We start from the raw sequence: 21,509 nt of genomic DNA on the forward strand, positions 1-21,509 counted from the left end.
TTAAGGTTTTTGTTGAGGACAAATGCTTAATATCTCCTTGATCTTGATAAAACATGCATTCCCTCTTATCATCGCGTTACAGAACGAACTGTAATAAATAACACTGTCTTTGAATTGTCTGGCACTCGATAAAAGATCAAAGCAATTCAACGCCGCGTGAGACAAATACCTCGGGATGTTTATTGTATAATACCACATCCAGATAATGATCTTTTAACGCTTTACGATGACAAAAATTACTCTAGACCGTCCAATACTTCAGCTAACAGATGGTACGTAAGGGACCACAAAGAATACACATTTGATAGTTGTTGCTCGACTACATCTTTCAGGATCTATTAAATCTTGAGATAAAGTTACGTCATTGCATCAAACAATGCGAGATTACGTAAAGCCAATATATACTGCTCAAAACAAATAAAAGACCACCCACAATTGGAAGGATGCATGTTGCAATACCTACCAGCCTTGACAAATTAACGATAGTCATATGAAGCAATAGGGTGTTCTTTAACGTCTTGTGAGTAGCATATAGTTATGTGCAGTAGTTAGTGATATGCTAGTCCTGCGCCATGAATGAGGAATTAACATATATAGATACTAAAACCTTGGCAAGTCTAGATCAAACGGCAGAAGAGGAAAAGTTCTTTTGAAGAACAAACTTACACTTATTTTAAAGAAATGTTTTCAAAGACTTATTGTTAGTCCGGCACCATGACCGTGGGATATATTTATTTTATGAAAAACAAAACCCATACAAAAGCAAGTCTAGCCAGCTCAAGCTAGCTCTAGCATAGGGATTTGTTTGGTACAAATTACTATGTTAAAGCTTATATATATGAACGTAACAAGAAATTATAATATTTCATGTATCAATTACATGCATGAATCATGTCTATATTTGTCTTGTAAGTTTAAAGAAGTATTTGGCTTTTCTTGTCAAATAAAATGCTTATCTTATCAAGCGAATTGCTATTTACTTAATGGCGCAGCCTCGAGTATATGTATACTTTGTCATCTCATGCAATAAACATCATGTGATTGTTTATCATTTAGTTTTTAATGCATACTGAAAGAAGTTCCCGCAGTTTTATCACTCGGGCGAGATATCGTTTTTATGCTTTCAGATAACATCAGTATTCGCTGCTAATTGCATAAGGTATTAGCATTTATATTTCCAGCCACATTGGGTCAACGCGATACTGTATTGATTGATTGTTCATGACGTTGTCTATCTTCCAGTGAGTGTTAACATTGCGTTTTTACAGTAAATATATATATGACTGTAGATGCTATTTACAGTTGTTAAAGCAAATACTTTTCACACAATGCTCACCCATTTGCTTATGGAGCGGTCGGGTAGACTTGTGGTTAAAGCGTTCGCTCGTCACGCCGAAGACCCGGGTTCGATTCCCCACATGGGTACAATGTGTGAAGCCTATGTCTTGTATCCCCCGTCCTGACATTACTGGAGTACTGCTAAAGGCGGCGTAAATTCCAATTCACTCACTCCATTTGCTGATGAAGTATTTAATGGGGACTTTAACACTGGAAGAACATGGAAACAAGATTGCATGGATATTGTTGCATACCGTACGTGATATAAACGACTCCAGATAAGTTAGCATCTATTGATGCATGTTTCCGATGCGGTTATATTCCTTTTTTCTAAACAGTACACGCATCACGTTTTTCCGTCACTAGAGAACGATATAATGAAACAAAGTAGACACAATTTATGGATAACAACATATTTAAGCAAGGTCTGAGGGTCTATACCGAAACGTCGCCTTTACAGTATTAAAGAAGTTGTTATCCATAAATTGTGTCCACTTTGTCATCCGCCAACTACTAAGTAATGCCTATCAAACAGATATAATATAAAACAGAACGATTTAAGATTTAGGTCTGTTTTGTAGGCATGGTAACCAAGTTGTCTAGGTCGATGAAGTATGCTGCACAGAGTGTCCTTCTAGGGCGTGCCTGAAACCTAATGTCGTGAGTTCGATTACCAGATTCGCTCCAAATATGATTCCCGGTTGATCAGCACCAGACCTGTGCGCTCGGGAATCATCGTATTGTAAATTGTTTAAAACCTACGTCACTTCCCGCTTTCTTCTCATAAATCGTCACGCCGTGATATAACTGATATACTGTTCATATTGGCGTTAACCAGACCCACTTACTAAACCGTTAGATGTTTCCTCCCATCCTGTAAGACAGTTTCCCGCTCAACAAGAACTGTTTCATTTTGTCCTTCTGTACCTATGCTGGATCACACCCGTGAAGATCCGCCGTAGAATAGGTCTTCAGCAACCCATGCTTGCCGTGAAGATCCGCCGTAGAATAGGTCTTCAGCAACCCATGCTTGCCGAAAAAGGCGACTTCGCTTGTCGTAAGATGCGACAAATGGGATCGGGTGGTCATGCTCGCTGACATGGTTGAAGCATATCATCATATCCTAATTGCGTGGATCGATGCTCAATCACTTTATTGTCTGGTCCAGACTCGATTATTTACAGAACGCCGTCACATTGCTGCAGTATTGCTGAGTGCGGCGTTAAACAACAAACAAACTATGCTGGATCATGTGGTCATGCTCTGTGACTTGACTGATTGCGAGTCATCGTGCTTCGATGGCATGGGGGCGGTCGTGTAGCCTAGTGGTTAAAGCGTTCGCTCGTCACGCCGAAGACCCGGGTTCGATTCCCCACATGGTTACAATGTGTGAAGCCTATGTCTGGTGTCCCCCGCCGTGATATTGCCGGAATATTGCTTAAGCGGTGTAAAACCATACTCACTCACTCACCGATGGCATCGATCGTTGCTCTTGTTGGTAACGGGTTTGCCAAATCCATACCCGTGCAATTACAAGCCACCTTGATATAGGTAGAGTATTTTTGAATACCAATTGTCTACATACCAGCTGTGACAGCGTACATAAATAAGTATGGTTTTAGGGACAAAACTACCATACTTTTGTATAGACACAAAAAGTAGAAATTACACCAACTTGTAAATCAATAAGTTTATGGGCAACTGGTTATAATTATGGTTTATCAATGACAGTGGAGACATGTGTCACGTGTTTTTGATGTGTTTTCGATATTGATCTGAAATGTACTGCCGCGTTCCGGCAGCTTTAGGTTATTAAAGGATGACTTTGATGTCTATTAAGTCAATTAGTTTTGAAATATGAGTCTGTATTATTAAGTTCACATTTTTGGATTTAACCCCTTCTCATTCGTTTAAGCTTGATTGATGGGATTTAAGAAAATGTTTAACAAGAATAAAATATATACTCCAGATCAAAGTTCACTGGAAGTTCAAGGAATGAGGTGTTAATATATTTTTTTTAATTACTTAAATCACGGACCTACATAACCTATATAAATAGGTTATGTAAGTCCCTGCTTAAATTGGGAATTTAACGTGCGCTTTCCGACATATGCATATTTTGCGCACGGGCCCGCCAGGCCATTCGGTGATTGGTCGAAAAGGGGATATCAGAAAAGGTGAGGCAACAGAGGGGGGCTTTTAGGATTGCTTACTTAATTTGGAGAGCAAATTTGGAATTTTGAAACATACAATAACTTGCGAATGGCCAGAGTTTTATGGTAGCGGGATGAGAAGGGATGTATTATTTTGTTGCCTCCCACAAAACTCAAAAAGAATATTTTCCTATTACATAATCTGATTTATAACAATTGGGCTATAACAATCCTTTCAGGGACGGTTAATTACGGACGAGGGCTACCATTACCCTGGCATCAATGATGTCATAAAAGACCTGCACGTAAGCATCATTTACCATCTGTCGTTAAATTCAAAGAAGGACCGCCAATAGCGATGAATACAAGACAAAAAGCTAATCCCGGGCAGCCCCTCCACCCCTAACGTGACATTTTGTGTAAATTAGTCGTAATTGAATTTCCCCCTTAATCCACGGTTGGACTCCTCTGTCCCGACCAATGTCCCCTGGGGTCAGATGGTCGGTCAGTTGTGACACATGATGATAATGTCCAGGTAAGGTGTACATCCTGTTATTAATTCGTTCGACGCATGAATAGCCACTTGTATCAGCAAAAATAGAACTCAGGTGAAAGATGGCCCTTGTTAATGTAATCAGGGACATGGCGTCTCGGAGGTCTATAGTTCAAAGTGTGGCGGGTGCTATTATTGGAACAATACCTCCTTTTTAATCTCTGAATTAGCAAAGTAATGAAGTTTTTATTGCCCTTACTTCTTTTGTTGAAATAATCATCTCCAGATAAGATGAACATTAAATGTATTGCTGCATATTCGTGAAAGCGAGACGAACATTTACCTCCTAAAATGTAAATATTTAATATTGTTTAGATGAAATTTTTTTTTAATACATGATAGTAAGGATCTTAAAGAATTGCGTCAGTTTGTAGGCTTGACAGGGTGTTTCAGACTTGCTTGGTAGTTTTCGAATAGTTTGTTTAAGGGTCTGTATAAGAGATAACTTTAAAATGAAATTACCTCACTACATTTGAAACCATGTATTTCTGGTTCAACCAAGTAAAAAGCAACAAAAATCGTTTCCATTGTCATAAGAAATCTCTAATAAGTTCATTGTACGATTCCGGCTATATCATATTCATGTATGTATGCATCACTATGAAATAACAGACACCAAGTGTTCGTGTTTTTTAAAATTTTATTATTATTATTATTATTATTATTATTATTATTATTATTATTATTACATAAAGGTATATTGCCTATGTGGTTTTAGACATGTCTTCAAAATCGTATTGATGTAAGATTATTGTTAAACGAAAGAAAACAAAAGCGCCAGTGTCTGGGGGGTTATTTCAAGGCACATCTATAAACAGTGTACATCATAAGATGATAGATGATCCGATAATAGCTCGCACCCCAGCCGAGTAAATATCTTGGGGGTATTGTTTATCTCCTCCCACTGACAAGCGACGCCCTGGGGCGAGACGGTGCTCCGTGTCAATTCGGTAATCGCTTGACACATTGGCTCTCCTCGCGTTATAATTAACGGCGTCGCGTTTCTCATTATATCAACTCACGTCTGATTGGTTGTTTAGGATAAGTGTCGTGTGATGTGATTGGCCCATGTAAAGAGTCACGCTACTGACAGGCCTATATGTCCTTGGTGAAACGATCTGAGGCATTATTCCCATGTGTCACCTTCACTATGTTGGACGTACCTACTCATCTCCTCCAAACTCTAAGTATCAACACCAACATCACCTACGATCTGGATATGTCCAAGTTCCCAGGTCTGGATGACCCACAACATATGTACCAGCCTGCTCTGTTGATAGCCACTGACTGGAGCGACTACGTCTACCATGACGCACCGTGTGTCACACATGACGCAAACAGTGTTTCAAGTTCCCATGAATCGGACGGTGTCTTAGAAAGCGATTTATACTCTCTTATAGGTATGTATACATTGTCACCAGAATCTGAACGTAAAAGTAACGGATATTGAAAGGATCTTTACGTTTTTTACATTATTCATTTTTCATGTGCTTATGCATATAATTTTGAAAATGATCCTATAGTGAACAAATTTACTTATGAACTGCTCTTTTTTTCTTACAGAATCAACTGATGCCTTGCTGACAGACCAAGGTTTCGCTGTCGACGACATTACTATGCAGACACTCCTCGATGACGTCCTTGCAGATTCAGTGATACCAAGTGACATATTTGGATTAATTGACTTGGATACTGACAGTCAAAGTTCCTTGTCAACAAGTGATTCTCCACAAACAGACCATACAACCCCCAACATTGGATTAACCTGTTCCCCGGACATGGAAGAATTACTCCCTGTTAGAACTTGCGGTAGAGGTCAAAAGCGACGTCTCTCCGATGACGCCTGTTACCCGGATGTTGAAAAAAGATCAAAGATGATGGAGTCATTCACGCAAGCGTTACCTTATTTGGTAGTGAATTTGTGCCACGAATCCAAGAATGGTGGAATTGGCAGAGAGTCATAGACTTACAATCACAAGTGACAAACCAGTTCCATTATCATAAGATCAATGCTGAGTCCCTGATGCTGTACCGACTATCAGTATATCATAAGCATGTGTTAATGAATCACTATCAAATAGTGCTGTGAAATGCGAACACCCAGTATTGTATTGCACGCGGAACAGTCAGTATAGTATTAATGCGAACAATGACTATTAGTACATCATTAGCATGTGTTTATGAATCACTATCAAATAGTGACGTGAAATGCGAACACCCAGTGTTGTATTGCATGCGGACAAGGATGAATGAAGCATTCAGATAGATGAAGCCATGTAGCTTCTTGTGCAATACCCAAAAGGGATTTTTTAGAGATGTTATTTACATAATACGAGGACTTATGGTGCCATACATATTGTTACATATTTACATTTGTTGATTTGATTTATTGTTTTCAAATAAACCCTATTTCTTAAAAATATGTTGTGTTTTTCTCACAGTTGTTATGCGTGTTCCAACGAGAAAGGTGCAGGAAAGTAAACATTTTAAAACACTGGCCTTAAAAGCGGTGCCCCTATTGATAGTTTCCATACATTTAAAAAACTTGCTACAGCTCGTTTCGAAAATGGATGTCTGTTAGTGGCCCAAGGGCATTCAATGTCTGAGTTTCGTTTAACGCCGCTTTTAACAGTATTCCAGTTATATCACGGCGTGTCAGCTTAATGTGGGAGGAAAGCCCGAAGTGATGCAGGTCTCAGGAGTTTACCACTTCGGTGAAACCCACGAGCATGGGTATAGTGCTGACAAACCTAGAAACATAATCGGGGCGAACCGGGATTCGAACCCACAATCATAGGTTTCTGGCGTGCCCAAGGGACGCAACTCTGCACAGCGAATCGCGGCGCCTTAGACGACTGGGCCACCTGTGCCCCCTTCACTGTCTGAAGTACACGTTTCTTTATGCGTTCCATCATAACATAGAAACTAACAACTGAGATTATTTGAAATTTATACTGGTGGGTTTTATGTTTAACGCCTCACTCGGATACGTGACGGCGGTCTGTAAATAATCGAGTCTGGACCTGACAATCCAGGAATTCACATTAGGAACATCGATGTACACATATGGGATACGAAAACATGCAGCTTTAACCAAGTCAGCGAGCTTCACCGCCCGACTCTGTTACTCGCCTCTTTACGACAAGCATTAGTGACTGAAGACCTATTCTACCCCGGATGAGTGGACGGGGCGTATCAGTCAGTATTTCTAATTGATAGACATTACGTAACCCAAGGGATTAAAACCGTCGAATCCCCGAAAAGAACAGTGACACCTTTAGTTCTACACAGCATGTGCTACATGCTTCCATACACACATGATATATAAAAGCGACAGAACCCTTTCCATATTCATAAGTTTTTTGTTTGTTTTTTTAACGCCGCACTCAGCAATATTCCAGCTATGTGGCGGCGGTCCGTAAATAATCGAGTCTCGACCAGACAAATCAGTGATTGATATCGTGAGCATCGATCCACGGAATTGGGATACGATTACATGCATCAACCAAGTTAGCGAGCCTGTCCACCCGATCCCGTTAGTCGCCTCTTACGACAAGCATAGTCGCCTTTACATATGGTAGTCAAAATAGGGAATTGCATCGGACATATATTTATCACTGATGCGTCAAATTTAAAAATGCTTTCCACATATCTACCATAGAACCTTGAATGTTGTAACCATTCTTGAGAGTAGTATGACGCTCTTTGAAATCTTGGTAGAAAGAGCATGCTCGATTGTACCTCAAAAAATGTGAAATGGTAGGCACCAAGGGATGGAGCTGCAGTAATATTGCTCCACATAAAGGGAAAGTTGACCATTGGAAAGTTGAAGTCATCCCTCTTGTGGAGAGGTTTTTGTCCCTCTGAATCTTTATGCATACATGTAGATCTAAATATGAATCAGATGAGTCGGTCTCACTATTGCAAACCAGTTTACCAAACATCTTTTAGCGCTGTCGCATGCCAGAAACTAGTCCTGCACCATGACCGTGGAATATATTTATTTTATGAAAAAAAATAATCTAGAAATGCATACAAAAGCAAGTCTAGGCAGCTCAAGCTAGCTCTATTCCTGAAATCAGCATAGGGATTTTTTTGATTTTTTTAGAGTCAAGAAGGATATTGTGTAATATAAGATTTCAGAGACTAAATGTTAGTCTAGCCAGAAACCTATAATTGTGGTTATTGTTATGCCTCTAGGTTTGCCAGCACCATATCTGCGATCAAAACTGGCAAACGCCTAAGACTTCCATCACTTAGGTTTTTCTCTCAGATCACGCTGACACGCCGTGATACAACTGGAATACTGTTCATAGGGGCTTTTAACCAAACTCATACTGCAGTATCGCTCGTCAACATGATGCGCGAAGCTATCCCATTCTGTGGCGCTTTCACACCTCCTTTCTCGCTAGCACTTTCTTTTGACTGAAATTGTGTCAATGGCGGTGACTCCAGTTGAGCAGAACAAGCTTACAGCTTTCTCGAACACCTGGCGTCTTCGTTGATTTTCTGCAATCCATTCATATAATTGGCACCACTAAATTATCTCTTATCTAAATTATCCTGGCTCAATTAACTTGACTGATTGCTTTGTAACACATAGATATGCCTATATGTGCTACTAAATATGTCAAAAAGATGCAAGGAGATGATATGTCAAATAACATTTGAAACATGTTGTTGTAGTTGAAGGAATCCTATGCAGTAAGTGTGTCAATGAGTCGTACGCCGTTTCGAAATTTCGAAACCATAATCTTATTATACAGAAAAAAGTAGATAAGTATCACATACTGCTAAATACGGTAAAACGGTTTGATGCCTTAAACTTCATGCAATATACAGGTGTTAAATTCTTTGGGTGTGTGTGTGTGTGTGTGTGTGAGAGAGAGAGAGAGAGAGAGAGAGAGAGAGAGAGAGAGAGAGAGAGAGAGAGAGAGAGAGAGAGAGAGAGAGAGATACAACACACTGATATATGTCCCATAGTTTCTTACAGATCATAAGCTTACATCTTATCAAACACCCCAAACCATTCTCGTCCCTACTCTCTAATCCCGAAAACCGTAGATCAAGTAGATGGTACTTGTTGTTGCCCTGCCTGGTTCTCGACAAGGGGTACAAAGCAACCTCATATCACGTGTACAGCTCTGAAATGAGAGACTTGAGACCTTAGAGAGAGAGAGAGTTGGTGTTTTCAGGTGCGCTTTCCGACTTTAGGCGTTTTTCGCACACGGGGCGCCAGGCCAATTAGTGGTTTTGCCGAGGAGAGTATGTATCCTGGGGGATTTAAGGGTTGCTTATTTAATTTTGGGGAAATTTGGAATTTTGAAGAGATATAGGTGCTATAGGTGGGGAAACTAATGTAGTTTGTGTGGTTGTGTTTATTTATTTATTTTAAATTATAGTTGTAGGGTTTTTCAAGGGTTTTAGCATGGTGGTAGCCTGTTTTAATTAGGAAAATGCCTAATGCTTTCAAGTTTTATAGGTCGTTTAAAGGGTTTAGAAGCATTACATGACACATTGGGTTGTTACAATTTATTGTGGTTTTGAGGGTTGTTCTGTGTTGTTGTTAGTGTGTGAAGTGTAATAGTGCGTGTTCAGGTGTTTATTTTTGTAGGTGTTTTAAATATTTTTTATATTTCCTTTAGGGGTTTTAGCATAGTATGGAATGATTTTTTGTAAGATGTGGCTTAGTAGGCCTGTTTTAATCAGAAAAAATGCCTAATGCCTTAAAGTTTTGTAGGTCGTTTTGTGGCTTTAGAAGTGTTGCCAGAGACATTTGATAGAGTTTATTGTGGATTTGATGGTTGTTCTGTGTTGTTCTGGGTGTGCAGTGTAACCGCGGAGTTCCATATATACGCTCTCTCGTTTATCAGTTCAGTTCAGTTTATTATTCTCCAAACCACCGTCGGTGGTACAAAAGAGTACAAAAGTACAAGCATGTAAACAAAGTATTAATATGTGACAAGATGACAGTATGTCATGCATGAATATGTTATATCTTTTCTGTTTTGTGTTTTCTTACTGCTTTAAATATTTCATCAATATATCTCGATAGGTTTTTAAGATACCTCGTGTTTTGACTGGATAATAACCTCTTGAATGTATATAAATTAGACCAATTATCTTGGTAAGCAGTTGGTAAGTATACACTTCTATGTTTTGACAGAGGCTGGCATCTAAACAGATAATGGAATTCGTCTGCAACTGAAGGAGAGTTGCACAGTTCACATACACGATCCTCTTTCTTTACATTATTCCAACGGCCGGTTTCAATAGGTAAATTATGGTTACATGTTCTAAATTTTAAGATTGGAATATACATATTTTTATCGATGTAGTGGTTCTTTGATCTGTTGACTCCTAGACAAGAACCCCTGGGGTCTACTGCAAGACGGTACCGTGAAGATGCGGCATATTGACACGGATTACGTGTCATTTTACTGCGAAGGTCAACTGTAATTAAGTCTTCCAATGGATAAAACTGAACAGATAATCTAAACCTGAATAGATAATCTATTGTTACAACAACAATAATATTTTTTTTTTAAGAGTAATTTACGCTCACCTATCTCACGCATCGCTCAACGAAACAATGCGATGCTAGACTAATGCTGTCATTCATGACATGAGGGTACAACATGGCGGTCATCAATAAACGAATTGTGGGTCTGTTGTATTAATCAAAGTACATAAACATCAGGGGAGAAGCAGATTAGGGAACAGAGGTGCTGACATTATCTTTAGGCGTTGTAATACATGACGTAAGAGCGGCCATTGCCATTCAGGCGTAATATATAATGGGCATCCCATTCATGATGTTTACAAATCTGCCATGTCAAAGTGTTGTGCTTGTGTGCTTTGATCACAGAAGCTTCAACTTTAAGACTCGATTTGAGCTGAATGTCTTTGATCAGTGAAACCGCTTAATGCGACATTGATAAGATGTACACAAGGCTATTTGCATTTTATCACACAAACTGAACCCAGTTTACAAACATATTAGTATGATGAAAGAGGTTGAACTTCCGTTATGAGGATAAATCAAAGAAGCTGTCTTTGTAAACACAGCAAAACAAAATAGCTTTCATTGCTAGCTTATGTTTCGAGGCATTTAGATTGTTAAATCTTTTTAAATTAGTTCATGTTGGCGAATGTCAGTTTTATGCATTGTATGTTTAATTTGTTTACAACTGACATGTATATTTTACCAGCTATTTTAAAATGTATTCCTGGAGCGGCGTTTACGTAATCATTCTTGCTTGTTTACTTATCCAAATATAAGGTAAGCGAAATAAATTTGTTTAAATCAGATATGTTGGCTTATATAGTCAATTTATCTTGACAATGAAGACATACAATCTAATGACGCAATTCATTTGTGTTTAAAATATTGAATTCTTAAACTCTCGTAATACAATAATATCGCAATTGACATTAAATTCAGTTGTTATGAAAATAATAGTGTCGATGGTATACTAACTTCGGAATTTAACAGAAAAGCGTCATACCTTTTATATATTTAGGCAAAGAAACGTGTGTACGTTTGTGTGTCAAGTTATGTCGATTTTAGTATGAAATTATAAACTTATCAATCGTGCATTGAAGTTACACTTAGAAGTGTGTAGTTGTATAACTCATTTGGGTTTACCTTTATCTTTCTAATTATATCTAGTTTGAAGGAAGTAAAGGAATTTCGTACTCTATATTTTAAATCTTACTAGGTTCAGACAAAAAGCCAAAGCGTCTTTGCAATTATGGAAAAAATATCCTTAGATTCTTATCAAAATTGGTAAACAATTTCAAAATACACATTCAAATGTTCTACTTTCTATTATCTCTCCTTCATCACTACACCGGGGCAGTCTTTGCGTCCACATTGCTAAGCCATTCATAAAAGACATTTTGATTTAGGATACTTCTCCTAACCCCTTTCCTACCGTTTATTTGTTCAATTACTTGGTTGACATAACATTAGTGTTGGTACAAAAGAAAATCAACATTTAGTGGTGCTTACCAGTCGTCTCCACAGGCAGAGGAGCCTAGGGGTTTACTGGTCGAATGACAATTTACGGTTTGAACAACAAAGATCACCAATGCCTTAATTACGTGTCGGGATGCTTCATTGTTCCCTTACAAAAGACATATTCAAACCGACATTAACCTGCGTCTTTAACAATACCTCATGCCATTTCAAGGCTAATTTTGATCTCAATAGAACCATTCAACAACACGCACACAGCGGACGCGTGAAGATAAACCTGTCAGACGCCATGTACAGAAATCAGGGAGTGGGCATTAAGAACTGTAACGTACATCTGTTGTATTGATTAACGGCTACAGGAGATGAAAGGGGTGGCAGATAAGAAACACCATCAGCACCAGACACTTTAGTCTGGGTCTTCATCCCTGGCAATTGATGACACAATATACTGACAATCGTCACTCAAGGGAAATGTTTAATTAACGTTCCTGCCGACGATATTTCTTAAAAACCGACAGGAGGTCTTAACACATTTATGGCGTCCATGTTGATTATTTTACGTAGTAATCAGAGCAACCTTACAAACTGGTGGCCTTATGTAAGATGCCAGTATCCATTTCTAAATAGTTGATGACAACATGGAACGGGCTTATGCAAGCTTTGTGGACTTAATCTAGTTTATAACAAGTTCGTTTAAATCCTTGTGTCATTACAACACTGCCCTTAGGTTTCCGCTTGATAAAGTATAAGTAGAAAGTATGTGGTATTTTATTGTCTAATCTATTTATTTGAGCACAGAATATTTGAAAAACATAGGATTTCAAAAGTCACGACTTAGACATCTTTACGAGACGTTCATAACCGTCATAAGTTCATATTTGAAATATATTATGACATTGGTATTGCAATATATTGTTATGATAATCTTTGACTGTATGCTATACCTACTGATGGGTCCTTGAAATTAATGCTCATAAGTTTCTGAATATTCCGAGGATATGTGTTTTTGAAGTTTAGTTATTAATGTTTGTGTTTATACTGATTTGATCAGTTTAGATGCTTTGTATGGCTGTATTGGTTTGTTTGTGATGATATTATATTGCCTTTTTGTACATTGTTTGTATGTTATATATTACATTTTAAAAGCATTTTACATACCTCATAACCTACAACTGACATCGTGTACATTGCGTTAGATTGAAAATAATCATCAAATATATCATCTTACCATTCCAAGGCTTACATTGTAACCACTCTTCATACATGCCGACATTAATGAACGACAACTTTAACACTTCTGGCGTCATGTTCAGAATATAGTTATCAAGCATAATATTCAATAGTTCGCTTTTTTAGACACGGATGTACACGGAGTCAAGAGGCCAGCTCAATCAATTCAAGTGAAAGATACACAATTCGTTTGTTTTTTATGTTATGGAAACTGGGTGTCTGTGTAATTGTTAAGACTACCTGTTGAGCAGAATGTTGTAGTATGTTAAAATACTCCACCAAATTTTGCGTTTGTTGATTATTCTCTGGCGGTGACGTTGTATACGCATTTGATGATATATCTGCTCAAATATTCCACACAGGGTTAATCTGTTAATGGTTTTTTTCTGATAACATAATAAGATATACTGATATTTTGTCAGAGTTTAAAGTCACATGTTTACCAGCCAGAAAGCTGATTAAAAAGTCCAGTCCAGGTTTAGTTTGGACCTGAATAATAGTTGCAAATGTTTAGCAGTATATTAGTATCAGGCCATTATTTAAATGCCACTCATGTGAGAAGGTCATATCCTGTAGTTTATTAACTGAAACTAAACAAATTAAATCAGCCAGAGCATCGGACGTGCATGTTTCAAAAGCTGACCGTCCGTGACATAAAAGGCCCGTCTCGCACGGTCTGGCAAGGGAACATTTAAAATAAACTTTTTTGTTGAACATGATAAATGTCAGCCATTATGTCTGATAAGAACCCAAGCCAACTCACAATGCAAGTCGTCATGGTCACAGAATGTTGATCATGACCACTTTATTTCATGATTTACATAGCCCAGTGCACAAAGCCACTGGACGCCCATCACACCAATAATTACACCTGTGACTTCAAAAGGTAGCTCATAAAGTTCGTCGTTGTATTGTAATCATCTGAAACATAAAGAAGTCCAACCTGCACTTGTGCATTTCTTTGTCCGTATTTTCTTTTTTATCCCAATTTTTCCTTTAAAGTGAAATCGAGCGAATCGAAGAGGTCGTTTTATCGCCTTTCGTTTGATATTTACAAATTATAGCGTAAATCTCAGGACCACATTGTAGTTCTAATGCTGTCTTCCTGGCTTGAAGTACCTTGCTCGTCCTGGTTACATATGGCGTGTTAACGCGGCGCCTTTTATCCATTGCTAATGTCGTTCCTATTCCCTCCCTGTACAGCGTGACAAAAGATACAAATGTATACCTACACCAGGGTAATATTTATTTCTGGGATCAAGAGAAGGCTGTATGTTATGCAATTCAGTGGTGACTGAATAGAAGAACAAATTAACACTCTCATTATCGGTATTGTGCTTTCTCACGCTTTTTGCGGAAAGGGGACCCTTCACATAAAATGTGACTGATTACCACTACAAACAACTTTGTTTTCTGCATTAATTTAACATAACAGTGTCAAAGTGACCCTTAAGGTGAGTTTTAAAAAAAACATTTCCTTGTTGATTCTCCATTTTCATTCTACAGATATTTAAAAAAATGAACAGCAAATCATTGTGCAATGTTATGTCACAAGGAACTTTTATGGCACATACAAGTACGTCTATTGTTGTCACCACGCCAATTAATGCCATATTTTTATCATCGCAATGCAGAGCTGCAAAATCTCTATATGTGATTATCGACGACTTTGATTAATCAACACTCTCTTCAAATACATATTTAGACTTAATACCGAGATGGAAAGTAAATTTTAATCCAAATAAGACTGGATCAAACTTATTTTCTACAACATTCAAGGTTTTATTGTGGACATGTGTAAACAATTCTAAATTTGACGTATCATTGACAAAAATAATGTCCGTTGCAGTTCCCTATTTTGACATGTGCCATGTGTTCAGGTGGGTTTGTTGTCAGGTGAACAATTGATTTAGCATGTGTCGGTGATGCTTGGTATGGTAAATATGCATATATATATATATATATATATATATATATATATATATATATATATATATATTCTTCGAGCACAGAATTGCATAATGACATTATATGATGAAGAGATTATCGCGCTTGTGTATGGTAAACATATATATTTACTTTACAGGATCAGCTTGATAACCTCTATATATTAAGCAATGAACTTCACATATTCAAAACATACGGAACGAGAGTTAATCAGAATACTCATTGTAAACTTCCATTTGGTTTTGGCGACCTAAATGGACACAAATTTTGATTTTTGAGTGATATTTCAACTTGTGGCTTCGGATTTTACGACGGAGACGGTCTTCATTATGTATTCTTCATTATAGTTCAAATTTCAGCCATGTTAGATCTAACTGGTTATTTTCGACAATAAATAGTATAATAACTATATTGTTCGGTAATTCAGATTTGTCAGATGCATTAATTTAAAAATTAATGAATCTGTCCATGATTATTTTAACAAAACTAATCGCTTTAGTAGCTTGTAAGTGTTATTTATAATATTTGTACAAAACAATTACGTTGTGTAAAATCATGATTTACTGCCTAGTCGAGTTAAGTCATACTATTATAGAATTGTCTGAAGAGTGTTGTTCTGAGAAATGTATCGATAATATGTGTACTGAAGATGTCTTCAGGTGTTGACCAATCCAGGTTTTCATTCATGGAAATAAAATATTGTTTAAACTTAAATAGAAAATTATAGCTAAAACTTAGGTAGCTCAATAGGTTATTTAGACTTGCAGCTTGGCATTGACAAACTTGTATAACCAAGAATATATGCATTTATACGCAAATGCAAACAAAGCCATTTAGAATTTTATAAATATGATCAAAAATAATATATGTAAATCCTCCATTGTAACCTGTGCCGTGTGCTGCCCCTGGGCAAAGGTTAAGAATCGTTAATACCATTCTTTGAAAAGACTATATTTCTGCTAATGACAGGACATAGCCGGTCTTGCATTATACAGAAGGAAACGCTAAGCCGATCTTTACCAGAGGTTGCCATGGCGTTTACACAGTGATGATTATGGAGTTCGGAACTGGTCACTGGTCATTTCACACGCTCGTGTGTTAGTCATTAGCCGCTTATCGCCCCTCTTGTCACAGATGACCTTCCATGGAGCCATCCAACAGATGTTAGTCGGCCCCATCACGTGTGACTTAGCACAGAGCTTATAAATTCTGACCCTGGAATCTAATCTCCGGTTCCATTGTGTTGATGAAAGGTAATTATAAATGATATGTATCAGTTTGAGAACAAATAATGTTCACCTACATCACAGAGGTGACATTTATGAAGCCGCATACAAAGTGCGAAGTGCACTTGACGCTGAAGCGTGGTGTCAAATTGTGGATGATAAATACATAAAAAAAACATGTTGCTTATAACCCATATTCGTTATAGAAGAAGCCATAAAGGACAATCGTGGAATAATTGTAAATGGTATAAACATATACGCAACTCGAACGCATATATATTGAGCTAAATGTGTATGTGTGTAATACAGGAATTCACTTGTGACACACACCTTGGCACAGATGTCCAGCAACAGGTTTGGTTTAAACATATTTTTATTTCAAAAGAAATCTGGATCGGTAAACAAGCAAAACTTGCTTATGTAAATACCTCTCCAGGTAATAACTTTACAACAACTGGTTATATATCAGATTATATGTAAGATAGTGCTAAACATAAACATACTAAATGCACAAATGAAATATATGAAGCCAATACAAGTGGTGTCTGTGAAATAAGATATAGCAGTTTTCCATTACTACATGCATAAAATTAAGCTACTCGAATCTTTTGCTTTTGACAATGAAATCGTGAACTGATTTAAGAATAGTCATGTTTGTAGAACTGCTAACTGAACTATTGCCATGTAATATCGTTTTTAAATCATACCCATGTGTGTAGAAGTACATAGTGTTTCTGATATTTTTGACAGGTATAGAAAAGGTTTTACTGGGTACCCTCGCATAAAACCTCCAATCTAACACGCGTTGTATGAAGCATGCATGATATGAATACGGTAATATGTCTCATCATACATTCAATCAACCAATCATGTAGCATACCATATAGTCTATGGATTTTAATATTTTTACACAATAGATTTCTGAAACAATTCTAATGCTGATTTAATCTAGACTGGTTTTGATTAAAATAAATGCAGATATTCCACTCAAGTAGAAAGGCAACCAACAACGTGGCAGGCTGTCATGTTTACAGGACAGGATGCTATTACTGTCAGATCTCGACACTGGTCATTTCGTGCACATACAGGAGAGATGCTGATGAATGATACATTCAGAACTTGCAATGTCTTTTCTTAACAGAAAAACAAAGTTTGCTATCACCATCATGCACTATACTGACAATAAATCAAACGCGACAGATAAATAGGGTAAGTTAATGGGGATGGCAATGCTAGCATATTATGTCACGGGTGATAAAAGAGAATAATTTACGATTGTTGTAATAATTAAACACAGTTGTGTATATTGATTAATGATAGGCTCGCAACATCAGCCGGAGGCTATTATGCAATGTCCACAAGCGAGGTGATTACACAGCAGGTAGACCCTGAACACTCGTCACTTTGCCCACACACTATTCCGCCTTTCAACTTCCATCACAGATGACCCCGCTTAAAAGCTATCCATCAGACCCTGAGAGAGATTTGTTTGCCACATGATAACGATATAATTACCAGTTCCTAGCTGTCAATCATTCTAAGCTCAAACCTGATTGGCTGCTACTGGTGGCATAAATGAGACTATATAAAGATCAGGAGAATCCCAGCAGTCATTTACAGACAGACATGGGCGTTCCGACACATCTGTTACAGCCTCTTAGTGTTGATACCAGCTCAAGTTATGATCTCGACATGTCCAGGTTTCCAGGCCTGAATGATCCAAGATACAAAAATGAACCTATGTTAATGGTTGCACAGAGATCTACAAATTACTGTGGATATAACAACATTCAATGGACGTGTTCTGGCAGAAGGGAGAGTTCAATCAGGCTCCCCCAAACAATTCACCATGCGGATACCAGTTTAACTTCCAGATGTCCACCAATGCATTCTTCTGTGCACCCAGTGGATGTTCCTGACGATCTGCTTGAAATCACTGGTAAGTGGAGCTCGGTACTGATAATGCATACTTCATGCTTATGTTCTGGAAATATTTCTTCATGGATAGTCTTGGATGAATTAGAATTTTGTTGTTGTCAAATCGAATATTATTATGACCTCTACTTATACCAAATGCCAAATATAAATGTACTTATTTAGATTTATAAATAATTCAAATATGAATATTCAAGCCTTGCTTCTTTATTCTCCTCAGATCTCCAAGCTCAGGATTTGTTGGAACTTCTGGATACAAAAGAATATGAGATTCTCGTCGATGATATTAGTCAAGAACTGCAGAGACATGATCAGTTACCAGATATACAGATCCTTGCAGTCGAACAAAAAAGGGATTGTACTCATGATCAAAGACAATTGCATACAAATTACCATCGACCAGATCTACATTCAACGCCATTTGAACAAAGGAGATTCAGTTGTTACCAAAGTGAAATACCTCAGCACCATCCAAGGAATACCACGCCGTACAACAGGTCTTTAAATATGTGCAAGGACTTCAAAGGATATGTGTATCCCACATACAACATGAGCACAAACAGATGTGTGGCTGTAAATGCACCGGTTAATTCATTCGGAAATACTTTAGTAAACCCTGTCGGTAATAAATCTGTAGCCACAGCTGTCAGGAACAAGAGGAAATGGTCAAGTGATAGTGACAATTCCCATAAGAGGAGATGTCTGCAGGCGAGACATGTGGATTACCTTGGGCAATATTCTGTGATAAGACAAGGGTCTCAGATAGGAGTGATGTGATAGATGCCATCGATAAAACAGTTCCTGACGCATATGGATAATATTTCTCACGATGTATATTGTGTGCATGTGTGTAAAGATAACGCGTATGAAAAGCCAAATCGTGTATACTACTTGCAGAGTGCATGCAACTAATTCCGTCATTGTTATTTATTTGTTGCATATTTTATATTGAATAAACCTTATTTTCATAGTTGTGCTTTCGGTTTATTTTCTTTCTTTACTCCACTTTCTGATCTTCTCCATCTCTGCATTTCCATTTGAATTGTAGTTAGTTGGTAATAACTACTTTCTGTGCTAAGTATGTGTTTTTGAAAACCCAACAAAGAACAGTTAAGTGAAAATACGAAGAGAAAAGCTTACCTGCTGTGATATATTTCACAAACGACAATTACGCTTCATAACATATGTGGTTGCCTGATGTTGTTTGACAAGTCGACTTTCAAAATTCTCCACACAATCCGAATTTATCACGTACAAAGACGCCATAGACTTTCAAACAAATATCAAATTGGCGTTTTTAATCCAGCACAAAATCCCAAGGATTCTCCATATTACTTTCCATCTCTTTCAATGTAGAGCCACTGACACTTTCAACTTCTCGTAAAAGCTTTAATTGGGACCAACCAGAAGTCATGCTGGCTTTTTAAGCCATGAAAAACGCTAATGTGAATACCGGCATCGTTCTGTGGACAATGGAGCCTTGCTGTTGACCCCAGACTCCTGGTACACCCTAGGGGTGACCCATGCCCATTCTAGTCAACTTTGTAAATGGACATTGATCAGTGACCGTGGCGATAACATGAACGTGATAACACCCAGTGATTTCTTTGAAGTGACATGCTGCAAAATGAATGAAAAGAGCTAATTTATTCTTGAATAATGAATGATACAAGTAATCAATATGAACGTTATAAATACTGGATTTATAATTTAATCAATCCTCAATTCTTGCAAACTCCATTGCAAATGAAGTTTCATGTCTATTGTATTAATTAACATACGATTAAGGACCATTCATGAGAGAAAGGGTCAGTTGTTTAGCGTAGTGTACAATGGTGTTTCAATAGTCGCTATTTACAGGTATGTGAAGCGCAATATCATCAGGAACAACCATATGTGGGATGGTGTGTTGTCTATTTACGAATGATGTAATAAGGATAGCATGCCTGGAAATGGCATCGATAATTAGACAGTTATAATGAGTTATACTATCACGCGAAACGCGGTTAATTATAAAAATGAAATTGATAAGCTAAAACACGTGACATGAATCCTTGTATGGACGGTAGCGACAGCAGGGGTTGGGGATGGCTGAACATGTTCTGATTACTCCTGATGGTCGTTTGCCATCCTGTATATTGACCGTGGAGTGGATGTATTAGGCAGCGGTTGTGAGGTATATTCTAGTTACCTTCCATTGTTATAAAGATTCAACATGGATGGTATTGTGATGGGCAACAATAGAAGAAAATGCGTTCGATTGTAGCATTTTTATACCATGTTAGTTGATACCTGTATTATGTGAGTCAATACAAACGTTTCAGTTTTTGTAGATTGACGTTGATCACTTTGCCTTTGTGGAACATTCTACACCATCCAGTGTCCCTTGAATAATGTGGCCTTGTGTAATATTGGAATTCAATGAGTAACACTTCGAAGGGCGAAATGTACTACACAACCATAGTGAGTGCGCAAACCAAATCAATCGGAAAACAATATCATTCCTTATTCAGAATTATATTAAGATCAACACAGGATATAAACAGTATATTGATAACCCACATATTATGCCATCTGGCGGAAGTCTAAGGACACTTTTCTTACCAAGTCAGGGGTCTGTACGTAGGGGTCGAACGCCACCTTTAACAATTTGTAGTTGTATAATGCTGCTTGTTCAATGTGGGCAGATAACACATATAGTTGACTTACTTACTTACTTACTTTGGAGATTTAACGTGCGCTTTCCGACTGATGCGTATTTCGCACACGGGCCCGGCCAGGCCATTTAATGTGTTTCCGAAAGGGGCGAAAGTGGTCTGAGCAACCCAAGAGGGGGCTTTAGGGGTTGCTTATATAGAATTTGGGAATTTTGAGATTTGGAATAGATGCCGATGGGGTTGGGGAGGAGAACTAAGGGAGCTGGGTATGGTGGATGTTTGTTTGTTTATGTGATTTTGATTTGGTAGATTATTGTGTTTTTAGATGCGTTTTATTAGTTCCGTTTTGATTAAGAATACGCCTAAGGCCTTGAAGTTTTCTGGTTTATTTTGTGGGTTTAGTATAGCTTCTAGAGTGAGAGACTTGTTTAGATTGAGGGTGGTTTGTAATGCGGTTCGATGTGTTAGGTAGTGTGTGCAGTGGATGAG

At 37.8% G+C, this 21,509-nt stretch overlaps 2 protein-coding genes across 2 annotated transcripts; both read left to right on the forward strand.

The window, feature by feature from the left end:
* Positions 1-5,164: 5,164 nt before the first annotated feature.
* Positions 5,165-6,385, forward strand: LOC124146633. The gene is made up of 2 exons (XM_046517023.2): positions 5,165-5,444; positions 5,608-6,385. The coding sequence occupies exons 1-2, from the start codon at positions 5,195-5,197 to the stop codon at positions 6,006-6,008; spliced, it is 651 nt and encodes a 216-aa protein (XP_046372979.2). The 5' UTR covers positions 5,165-5,194; the 3' UTR covers positions 6,009-6,385.
* Positions 6,386-18,042: 11,657 nt separating this feature from the next.
* On the forward strand, positions 18,043-19,333 carry LOC124146643. The gene is made up of 2 exons (XM_046517035.2): positions 18,043-18,367; positions 18,584-19,333. The coding sequence occupies exons 1-2, from the start codon at positions 18,055-18,057 to the stop codon at positions 19,138-19,140; spliced, it is 870 nt and encodes a 289-aa protein (XP_046372991.2). The 5' UTR covers positions 18,043-18,054; the 3' UTR covers positions 19,141-19,333.
* The last annotated feature ends 2,176 nt before the right edge of the window (positions 19,334-21,509 follow it).

The sequence above is a fragment of the Haliotis rufescens genome, unplaced genomic scaffold (assembly GCF_023055435.1).
Source record: "Haliotis rufescens isolate VD_foot unplaced genomic scaffold, xgHalRufe1.0.p SCAF_3, whole genome shotgun sequence".
Classification (NCBI taxonomy): domain Eukaryota; kingdom Metazoa; phylum Mollusca; class Gastropoda; order Lepetellida; family Haliotidae; genus Haliotis; species Haliotis rufescens.

Bases quoted from the DNA above. Each gene is read 5' to 3' on its own strand.
- LOC124146643 (XM_046517035.2), top strand. From the start codon at position 18,055: ATGGGCGTTCCGACACATCTGTTACAGCCTCTTAGTGTTGATACCAGC. The intron at 18,368-18,583 runs GTAAGTGGAGCT...TATTCTCCTCAG, and splicing joins CGATCTGCTTGAAATCACTG to ATCTCCAAGCTCAGGATTTG.
- LOC124146633 (XM_046517023.2), top strand. From the start codon at position 5,195: ATGTTGGACGTACCTACTCATCTCCTCCAAACTCTAAGTATCAACACC. The intron at 5,445-5,607 runs GTATGTATACAT...TTTTTCTTACAG, and splicing joins CGATTTATACTCTCTTATAG to AATCAACTGATGCCTTGCTG.